We start from the raw sequence: 11,093 nt of genomic DNA on the forward strand, positions 1-11,093 counted from the left end.
ACCAGAAGCTGATGTCCCGGGTGGGCCAGTGACCAGTGGGAAGAGGGGAGGAAGCCCCAGGGAGTCGAGGGCGGGTCCCAGCCTTGGAGACTAACTTTCCCGGGCACGTGCTAGCCACTCTGTGGGAAAGTCCTCAGGCAGCTGAAGGGGCTGCGATCAGGCGGAGTGGGGAGGGGTTTGGAGGAAGGAGAGAGAGGGCCAGGGTGCACAGGGGCTTGCTGTGGAGTAGCAGGGAGGGGGTGGGCTTCAGTACGGGCATGGGACTGAGGCTTCAGCCAGGCTCCCACCCGGGAGCCGAGCCAGCAGAGAGAGTGGGGCGCAGACCCTTGTGCCCAGGGAAGTGGCCTGGGTGCCCCGTCCAGCTAGTCCAAGAACTGGCTCCCAGTATGGCTCTGCCTCGCCTCTCTCGGCCTTGGTGTCCTTATCTGTGGATAAGAAGGGCAGCAGCTGCCCCCACCCCCAGCCCATGGTAAGCAGGTTTTGCCAGGACATTCTGGTCACCTGGGCAGAGGAGTCCTTGGCCGGGGCTGGCTCCTTGAGCCGATTCCCTCTCTCCGGGGAGTGCCAGGGGAGCAGAATTCCTGGGGGCTGAGGGTCATGAGACACCAGACCCTCCCTTGGCCAAGACATTCATGCTTGACCTGGGACTAGACTCCCAAATCTGCAGCCCCACTGGGCTCCAGGTCTACCTGTTGGCAGGTACGGGATGCCTGGGGAGTCTCAGTTTCCATCTGCTTCCTTCCCACAAGCCCTGGCTGGCTGAGCAAGTAGCTTAGCCTTTTATTTATTTATTTATTTATTTATTTAGGCTGTGTTGGGTCTTCGTTGCTGCACGCGGGCTTTTCTCTAGTTGCGGCGAGTGGGGGCTACTCTTCGTTGCGGTGTGTGGGCTTCTCATTCCGGTGGCTTCTCTTGTCGCGGAGCACGGTCTCGAGGTGCGCGGGCTTCAGTAGTTGTGGCTCACGGGCTTAGCTGCTCCACGGCATGTGGGATCTTCCCGAACCAGGGCTCAAACCCATGTCTCCTGCATTGGCAGGCGGATTCTCAAAAACTGCGCCACCAGGGAAGCCCCAGGCTAGCCTCTTGAAGCCTCCATTTCCTCATCTGCAAAATGGAGACACACATGTACCTTCCTTCAGGGTTGGCCCCGTGAATGTGCCCCTGATTTCTCTCCAGCCCTTGCATCGGCAGTGCCTGGCTCACGGCAGGTTCTTGGTAAATGTCCGCCAGCAGCCTGGATGTTGTGCTGGCTGTAGAGTGATCCCAGGGTGTAGGCTTGTTTTTTGTGGAGGCTGCCTGATGGATATGAACCCAAGGAATGAATAAAACAAGGAGAGACGAAGGAATACACACAGCGTCAGCTGTTTCTCCCATCTTGCCAGAACTCTGGAATCTATCATATTCTGTAGCCACCTCCTCTGCCTGTCTTCTCCGTGTGGGATTATGGAACCTCACGTTGGAAAGACCTTTATTTAGTTTCAGATCTAGAGCGCAGGCTCAGTAGTTGTGGCGCACGGGCTTAGTTGCTCCATGGCATGTGGGATCTTCCTGAACCAGGGCTCAAACCCATGTCTCCTGCATTGGCAGGCGGATTCTCAAAAACTGCGCCACCAGGGAAGCCCCAGGCTAGCCTCTTGAAGCCTCCATTTCCTCATCTGCAAAATGGAGACACACATGTACCTTCCTTCAGGGTTGGCCCCGTGAATGTGCCCCTGATTTCTCTCCAGCCCTTGCATCGGCAGTGCCTGGCTCACGGCAGGTTCTTGGTAAATGTCCGCCAGCAGCCTGGATGTTGTGCTGGCTGTAGAGTGATCCCAGGGTGTAGGCTTGTTTTTTGTGGAGGCTGCCTGATGGATATGAACCCAAGGAATGAATAAAACAAGGAGAGACGAAGGAATACACACAGCGTCAGCTGTTTCTCCCATCTTGCCAGAACTCTGGAATCTATCATATTCTGTAGCCACCTCCTCTGCCTGTCTTCTCCGTGTGGGATTATGGAACCTCACGTTGGAAAGACCTTTATTTAGTTTCAGAGTCAGGTGGTGGTTGCCGTCTTCTGATCCCTGAGACGCTGATTGGTTCTGCTTAACCCCGAGGAAGAACCCAGAAGTGGTAGCGGAAGTTCCAGGGAGGCTGATTTAGGCCAATAGAAAGAAGAATTTCTAGCAGCGCAAGTGGCCTGGAATGGGCGGTACTAAGAATTGGACAAGCAGAGGCCAGGTGGGCACCTGGCAGGGACACTGGCCTAGGGTGAAGGTTTGGGCGATATTCTTTTTCCAGGGTCCTTCAAACCTTGGGAGAGGAGTCTGGACCCTCCATGGGGCTCCAGATTTCCCAGTTCTGGCCTTGGTTCTGAAAGCCAGATGGGTCACTGAGAATGCCCTGCAGGGTGGTGGGTGCCCGTCAGTAGTAAGCAGCCCCCCAGTTGGCCCAGTCCTTTAACAGAGCTGGCCAGGAGCAAGGCCTGGCACACGGAGCTGGCAGAGCCCTTTGGTAACATGGGGCAGAACGGGGTTGGGCTGGAAGTCAGCCTTCAGCTGAAAGTCAAGATGCCCTGTGAAGCAGATGGGTGGTGGTGAGGGTCCATCTGAAGGTACTTTTGGGTTGGGGGTTGTAGATGGGCCAATTCCGGCCAGGAATGGAGACTGAGGGTGGGCTGTGCGACCTCCAAGATCCCCCCATGGATATTCCAAGAGCACCCCTGAGCACCTACTAGGTGTCGGACGTGTTCACTGCTGGCCCCTTCTCCCGGTTGCAGGAGTTGAGTGCCCTGCGGATCTCCCAGGGCTGAGGACACCAGGGATCACAGCTGTCAGCAGGGTCTTGTAAGGCAGGTGGGGAAGGGGGCCAGAGGGTGGCAGACAGGGGAAGGGGCCATTAGGACAGAAGCTGCTGAACCACAGAGGAAGCTGGCAGGGGCCAGGGTGAGGTTGGCCAAAGACATCCCGGGGCCGAGCTAGGACCCTGGTCAGCGCGTGTGAGCTCAGCACCACGGAGAGCTCCGCGGGAGACTCCTGTCACCCGGTGACAGCTGTCAGGGTGCGTCTGCACCCGGGAGGCTGCTGCCCACCTGGCTAGCCCCAGAGTGACAGCCTGTGGCCTCCAGGGAGCACCTGTCTTCTCTCTGGCCAGGAGCCCCCACGGGACTCAGCCTGAGCCCGGACCCCAAGGTTGTGACTGGGTCGTGGGGTGAGGCTTATCTGCTCCGTCTCTCACCTCATAAGCTTATCAAGCAGAGCCCAAGGAAAGAGGTCACAAGGAGAAGGGAGAAGTGGCAAGAGGGAGGGAAGGAAGAAAAGCTGCCCAGCTAGAACCTTCTGGGCATGGGCACGGCTGCAAGTCAGTACAGGAAGAGGAGGCCCAGGGTGGGCTGGTCCTGCCACTATCCTGGGTCTGGGTCAGCCTCCTGCGTCCGTGATTATCTGGCTACCAGGAAGCCCCTGGCCCATCCCCCATCACCTTCACGCCGGAAACCCAGGCCCCGGGGGCTGGGAGCAACTCACGGAGCGTGTGTGTGTGTGTGTGTGTGTGTGTGTGTGTGTGTGTGTGTGTTTGTGTGTGTTTGTGTGTGTGAGGCGGGGGGGGGGGCTCTTCTAGGGAGGCCCCCAGAGAGCTTCACAGTTCTCCCCTCCTTTCCTTGGAGCCCCAGGACGCCGGTCACTCGTTTCCCAGCCCACCCCCGTCAGGCTCAGGTTCTGTCCGGGCTCCACGTGGGCTCCCACTCTGCTCCTTGCTGCTCTTAAACAAGGCAGCACCCGCCGGGGCCCAGGCCCTGCCAGGGACTCAGCTCCGAGCCTGTGCACCAGCTGCGCCCCCCACCTGAAGTCCGTCTCTGCTTACTCTTCTTCCAGGCGGGAGAATAACAGTAATGGTAAGAAGAGCTGAAGCTTATTGGGCTCTTACTATGTGCTAGGCACTCTACATGGATTAGTATTTGAGCCTCACTTTCTAGAGGAGCCAAAGGAGGAAAGTTATTCCCCCGCTCCAGGCCACACAGATAGGAAACAGCAGAGCCAGGATTGGAGCTGGGCGGTCTGATTCTAGAGTCTGTGCGCGCAAGTGACAGGGAGCCGTGGAGGCGGCTCTGGAGGCCCCTGCCTCGGGGGCTCGTGTCCCGCTGGGGAGACAGACATCCGCGGAGATGGGCTGAGCACGGCGAGCGCTGGGAAAGGGGCCGGGGTGGGGCTGTGGATTGGTCTCTCCGATTTGGTGTCTCATTTGAAGTGGGCAGGGCAGCGCTTAGGGAGAGGACCCTGCAGAGAGAGCTGCCTCCAGCCCCAGCTCTGCCATTGACCATCTCCATGGTGGCTGTTGAGGGGTGGCCTCCGCCCCAGTCGAAAGCTGGTCCATCCTGCAGGTCCTGGAGCCACCGAATGTGACTCCTTGCTCACACTTCACAGCCGGGTCATCGGCAGTCCAGCAGAAGCTAACCGCTTCCTGCAGCCCCGCCTCTTGCCCACCGTGCAGTGTCCTCCTCGCCACCCTCCCTGCTCTGCCCTCGAGGCAACAGTCTGCTGTCAGCCAAGCAGCCCGAGTGAGCCCGTTCAGACGGGAGGCTCTGCTCAGAATCCTCCCATGAAAGCCGCGCTTGCGGCCGCGGCCCCAGGCCCCGTGTGGTCTGGCCTGTGCGCCTCCCTCCGCTCTGCCCTCCGTGCGCTTCCTCGCTCGTGGGCGGCAGACGCTCTCCTTCTGGGCGCCGGCTGTTCTGTTGCCCAGAACCCGCTGCCCCTGCACCCTCGTCTTCTGGCCTCACTCTTCTCAGTGAGGCCCTCCCTGGCCACCTGATGACCACTGAACCCGCCCCCTCCTATCCTTTACCCTGTTTGGTTTTTCTCCCGAGCACGACTCTGTGTAACGGACCATATGATTTGCAGCAGTCCCTTGCCCTGCTCGCGCCTGTGCCCGCTTCACGGGGTGGAGGTTCTTGTCATCCGCGTACCCTGTGCCCCCAGGGCCAGCACAGTGCCTGGCACCCAGTGGGCTCTCAGTAGGTAGTCGCTGAGTGAATGGAGGAGACGGGTTGGGTGACACCCCGCGGGGGGTCAAATGCAATGGTGGCTCTTCCATCCACTGGGTTGTCTTCACTGGTCACTGGTGTACTGTCCGTGGGACCCTCATCACCCCACTTGGGTTGATCTTGGCAGATGGAAGGGACCCAGGACAGCTTTACCACTGGATGAAATCCCATTATTGACCCCACAGAATCGAGTCTGACCCTTACTAATTGTGTGTCACTGAACAAGTTATACCGTCTCTCTGGCCTCGGTCTCCTCGTCTGTATAATGGAGAGGACGAGGGTACCTGCTGCGTGTTGGGGGGATTCAGTGAGGACACGCACTGTGCTCAGGACAGTAGCTGGCCTGTAAGGGTCAGCGATCATCAGCTTTATCGTCACACCTGATGGTTCTGGATGAAGCGTTATAACGGAGGTAGACATGCCGGAGCTGGGGCCAAATTTGGTTCCGTGGCTTTAGCCCACAGCCAGGCCAGCTGCTCCAGGGAGGACTACGGTCTCAGCTGTCAGGAGGGAGAGGCTGGCTCAGGAGCAGAACTCATGTTCACGTCCTGTTCCATGAAGCGTTATAACGGAGGTAGACATGCCGGAGCTCGGGCCAAATTTGGTTCCGTGGCTTTAGCCCACAGCGATGGTTCTGGATGAAGCTTTATAACGGAGGTAGAAATGCCGGAGCTGGGGCCAAATTTGGTTCCGTGGCTTTAGCCCACAGCCAGGCCAGCTGCTCCAGGGAGGACTACGGTCTCAGCTGTCAGGAGGGAGAGGCTGGCTCAGGAGCAGAACTCATGTTCACGTCCTGTTCCGTCACCTTCTTAAGGTTCTCTGGGGAAAGTCTCATCCTCTTTCTGAGTCTCAGTTTCCCCACCTGTAAAAATGGGGAGACCACAGTCCTCAGCCTCCCAGGGTTGGTGAGACTTACCTGAGACCCCGGGCGCCAACGCTTATTTATTTATTTGGTTTCTTATTAGAAACTTTTAGACTGCCATTCAGTCTGAAAAATGTATCTGAAGCACTTGTCAAAATACTTGAAGATAAGATAAAAAGGGATCGGGCCAAGAAGAATAAGTTGAAAAAACACAGGCAGCTGTGTGTGAAGGTGTCCTGGAAAGCTTGGCCTGTGAGGCACTGACTTGCTCTGGGCCAACCACCGTGTGTCTGTGAGCCTCCTAGCAGCCCGAGCGATGAGGGAGACACACTCGATTCCATGATTCTTGGCAGCAAGCCAGGCTGGGGCCTTGTCAAACGGCCTCACCCTGAAGACCCCAGTGACTGAGAGGGGAATCCCAGGCACTGGTGAGTCTGTCCTCTGAAGCGCACAGCTGGCCAGGTGTAACTAGATCCTGAAAGCCAACCTGACCAGGGAGCCAAGGGGCAGCTGGGTCAGTGTGACCTCAGCAGGGCCGTAGGGGCCCCTTTGCTCTAAGCAGGGCGTTCACTTGCCTCCCTGAGTTTCACTTACCTTCCTAGGGCCTTTGTTCACTGCCGCCAGGGAATTTAGTCTGAGCGGCAGCCCCGGCCTTGCCCTTCACAGCTCACGGCCAGTTCAGTCCAGCAAGGGCTGGGATTGGGGTGCTCCACAGAGACACGCCCCAAGTGGGGAAAAAGAATCCGCCGGAAGAATCGGGGCTGCCTTGCCAGGTCCTAAAAGCCCTCGGGTGGGTCACTCTGGAGGCTTCTGCAGTGTCGCCTTATGCCTAGTCCCTACCCCAGCAAGAGCTCCTATCCGTCTGCCTCTATTGGGCCTCAGCCCTTTGCCCCTCCCCTTGCCCTGCCGGCCTGGCCTGCCTGGTCCTGCTTTACCAGAGCAGGGCTGGAACCCATGGTGGGGAGGGGAACCTGGAAGACCCACTTCAAAACGTTGCCAAGGAGCAGCCCTCCCTCCTGCCTCCCAGTGGAGACCTGTCCCCGCTCTGCCCTGGGGCAGCTGACATTTAGCAGAGGTCAGGCCCTCACCCCCGACTGTCCTGCCTCCTGTAGTCAGCTGTGCCGGCACCCCGATGGCAGGCTCCAGGGGGTCAGCATTTAAACTGGAGGAGGGGGCTTCCCTGGTGGCGCAGTGGTTGCGCGTCCGCCTGCCGATGCAGGGGAACCGGGTTCGCGCCCCGGGCCGGGAGGATCCCACGTGCCGCGGAGCGGCTGGGCCCGTGAGCCATGGCCGCTGGGCCTGCGCGTCCGGAGCCTGTGCTCCGCAACGGGAGAGGCCGCAACGGAGGGAGGCCCGCATACCACAAAAAAAACACAAAAAAACACTGGAGGAGGGGGGACATCTGGGTCCTGAGAGCACAAGTACCGCCCTGGCCAGCGGGATCGGCGACTCGACTGCTCCTCACTAGTGTGTACTCAGGACTCCTCACCAGGGTGAGGCCGGGGATGGCGGGCCTCCTTCACGGAACGAAAGGGTTGGTGGAGATGGTCCTTAAAGTTTTGTTCTGGGTCCAACATTTCATGATTTTGCACCTTATGACCATGTAGCTTAGAGAAAATCTATGTTGGAGTCTTCCAGCCTCGAGCTTTGAAAGAAGCGAAAGTTTATTGAGCACCTGCTGCCCAGCAGGAACCCTGTGCCCATTTCACAGATGTAGAAACTGAAGTTCAGAATGGTGAGGAGCCTTGCTTAAGTTAGGATATGGAGGGGAGGGTATGGCAGGAAGGCACCCAAATGACCCAGAGGAAGAACCAGAGACGTAAGGGGAAGGCACAGAAAGGACAGCGTCCCCTACAAAGGGCTCTATGGAAGGGGACATGAAAACACCAGGTGCCAAAGGCCGGTTTCTGTCCCAGCCCCTCCTGTGACTCTGTAGGTCATCCCAACCAAGTATGATAATAATTATAAAAAACTGAGAACAGAAAAATTGCACGTAAGACCGGTGATACACCTCAAACACATGAACTGTTTATGGCTGGATATCAATCTACTGCCTGGCATGGGGTAATGAAGGGGAACTCATACTTAATTTTGTTCTTTAAATATGTTAGAATTAAAAGTGTTCCCTTGAGACCTGGGAATTTTTTCAGTGAAAAAGGTTTGTCAATATAGCCACAAAAAAGATAGATAAAGAGACAGAGAGATGGACAGATAGAATGAGAAAGCACCCTGGGTGGTGCAGGGAAGGGACCCCACCTCCGCAGCCTGCAACCCACTCTCCCCCTCCCTTGGGGCCTGGAAGCCCCCGGGGGCAGGTTCTGCATTGCAGGGTTGCGCTTTTCCCAGGATGCATTTTGTTCCTGGAGCAAAGCCTAGCAATGCAGCTGGTATAGTCAGGGTGGGGCGGGCCAGGAGCTGGAGCAGGTTGCCAGGGGGATGTGTGGTGACCTGGTGGTCTTGGAGGGGACAGGTTGTGGGACTGGAGGGGTCCTGAGCCTGGTGGGGTTTCCTTGATGCTGGGGCTTCCAGGGGTCTTTGGTGCAGTGAGTTGGACTCACAGGCTTGACTTCTAGAGGAGTCGCCTGGAGGTGACTTCCTGCGGGGTCAGCAGGCGCTGGTCAGGACATGCACAAACACGGTGGCAACAAAGCCCTCCCCGTTCCCTCCCTTAGGAGAAGAGCCTCAGGCTCCCCTTGCCCGGGTCTGCAGACCCCTGACCCATCTGCTGTCTCCCTGTTTCCTGCAGGATGAAGATGAGACGCTACAAGCTCTTTCTCATGTTCTGTATGGCCGGCCTGTGCCTCATCTCCTTCCTGCACTTCTTTAAGACCCTGTCCTATGTCACCTTCCCCCGAGAACTGGCCTCCCTCAGCCCTAACCTGGTGTCCAGCTTCTTCTGGAACAATGCCCCGGTCACGCCCCAGGCCAGCCCCGAGCCGGGCAGCCCCGACCTGCTGCGTACCCCGCTCTATTCCCACTCGCCCCTGCTCCAGCCGCTGTCGCCAAGCAAGGCCACGGAGGAAATCCACCGGATGGACTTAGTGCTGCCCGAGGACACCACCGAGTACTTCCTCCGCACCAAAGCCGGGGGCGTCTGCTTCAAGCCAGGTACCAAGATGCTGGAGAAGCCGCCATCAGGGCGGCCGGAGGAGAAGGCAGAGGCGGGCGAAGGCGCATCGGCGCGGGGACCGGGCCGGCAGCTGCTGAGCAGCCGGCAGCGGCCGGGGGGGCGCGCGCGGCGCAAGTGGGTAGAGTGCGTGTGCCTTCCGGGCTGGCACGGGCCCAGCTGCGGCGTGCCCACCGTGGTGCAGTACTCCAACCTGCCCACCAAGGAGCGCCTGGTGCCCCGGGAGGTGCCGCGGAGGGTCATCAACGCCATCAACATCAACCACGAGTTCGACCTGCTGGACGTGCGCTTCCACGAGCTGGGCGACGTGGTGGACGCCTTCGTGGTGTGCGAGTCCAACTTCACGGCCTACGGGGAGCCGCGGCCGCTCAAGTTCCGCGAGATGCTGACCAACGGTACCTTCGAGTACATCCGGCACAAGGTGCTCTACGTCTTCCTGGACCACTTCCCGCTGGGCGGGCGGCAGGACGGCTGGATCGCCGACGACTACCTGCGCACCTTCCTGACGCAGGACGGCGTGTCGCGGCTGCGCAACCTGCGGCCCGACGACGTCTTCATCATCGACGACGCCGACGAGATCCCCGCTCGCGACGGCGTGCTCTTCCTCAAGCTCTACGACGGCTGGACGGAGCCCTTCGCCTTCCACATGCGCAAGTCACTCTACGGCTTCTTCTGGAAGCAGCCGGGCACCCTAGAGGTGGTGTCGGGCTGCACGGTGGACATGCTGCAGACGGTGTACGGGCTGGACGGCATCCGCCTGCGCCGCCGCCAGTACTACACCATGCCCAACTTCCGCCAGTACGAGAACCGCACGGGCCACATCCTGGTGCAGTGGTCGCTGGGCAGCCCCCTGCACTTCGCCGGCTGGCACTGCTCCTGGTGCTTCACGCCCGAGGGCATCTACTTCAAGCTGGTGTCGGCCCAGAACGGTGACTTCCCCCGCTGGGGTGACTACGAGGACAAGCGAGACCTCAATTACATCCGGAGCTTGATCCGCACAGGGGGCTGGTTCGACGGCACGCAGCAGGAGTACCCGCCGGCCGACCCCAGCGAACACATGTATGCCCCTAAGTACCTGCTCAAGAACTACGACCAGTTCCGCTACCTGCTGGACAACCCCTACCAGGAGCACAAGAGCACAGCAGAGGGTGGGCGGCGGAGCAAGGGTCCGGAGGGAAGGCCGCCCGCCAGGAGCAAATTGGACGTGGTTGAAGGCTAAGGCTGCATGAGCTTGTAGGGCCGGTGGCCGGGGTAGCGGGGTGGGCAGCTGCCCCCCTGTTACCTTCCTGTCTCCTTCCGCCGTCTGGGTGGCTCTTAAGAGAACCAGGAGTGGATAGGTGGGGGAGTCTCTCCTACTCGAGCCCTTGTGAATCCAGGGTCAGGCCTGTGAGCTCAGAAAACATCCTTCCTCGTCAGGAGAGGAGAGCAGGCCCTCTCACGCCTCCAAGAGTGCTGCAGCCAGGAGGTGCCAATGGAGAGTGCATGGTAGTTACTGGGAGCAGGGGAGGGTGGGGAAGGCAGCCTGCAGGAACTCCCTAGGGCAGCCAAGTGGGAGCTACGGTCCCCTCCGGGGAGAAGCCCACCATTCGGCCTCCTGGGGCTTTGGACCTGCAGTGGGAAAGGGGGATGCCGGGAGATCCCAGGGCTCTGTAAATAGATGCATTTGGGCCCAGGAGGAAGAAGGGACACCAAGGTGGGAGGGTCTGAAAAGTGGCAGCTGGAAGGAAGCCCCGATGGATGCTTTGTAGTGTCCTCAGGAGTGCTGGGCCAGAGGGAGCAGGGACCTCCACACCCCTGCCCCACAGGACCCACTGCACGGATGGCCCTGTGCCCCCAGCCCCCCCGGACCTGACACAGGTGTGGGGCCTGGGGAAGCCTGGGAAGTCTTCCTTTTGGTTTCAAACCTGGCCTTGACATTCCTTCTTACTTTTGATATCACTGTCTTGTGGGCTGCCCACCCAGTCCTTGCAAGACCAGGAGTCCAGTTCTCAGGGTGGGACGGGACGGTCAGCCAGCCTAGTAAGTCAGACCTGGGAGAGGAGCCTCCTCCTCCCCCATCACCCCTTCCCACTGGAACCCACAGCCCC

General features: G+C 59.3%; 1 protein-coding gene across 1 annotated transcript in view; it reads left to right on the forward strand.

The window, feature by feature from the left end:
- Positions 1-10,225, forward strand: part of MGAT3 (beta-1,4-mannosyl-glycoprotein 4-beta-N-acetylglucosaminyltransferase) — a 29,187-nt gene extending 18,962 nt beyond the window's left edge. Inside the window, exon 2 of the mRNA XM_024127428.1 lies at positions 8,626-10,225. Within this exon, the coding sequence (XP_023983196.1) occupies positions 8,627-10,225 (1,599 nt within the window). The 5' untranslated portion in view covers position 8,626. The remainder of the gene's footprint in view (positions 1-8,625) is intronic.
- Positions 10,226-11,093: the final 868 nt, after the last annotated feature.

This window comes from Physeter macrocephalus, chromosome 6 (genome assembly GCF_002837175.3).
Source record: "Physeter macrocephalus isolate SW-GA chromosome 6, ASM283717v5, whole genome shotgun sequence".
Lineage (NCBI taxonomy): Eukaryota > Metazoa > Chordata > Mammalia > Artiodactyla > Physeteridae > Physeter > Physeter macrocephalus.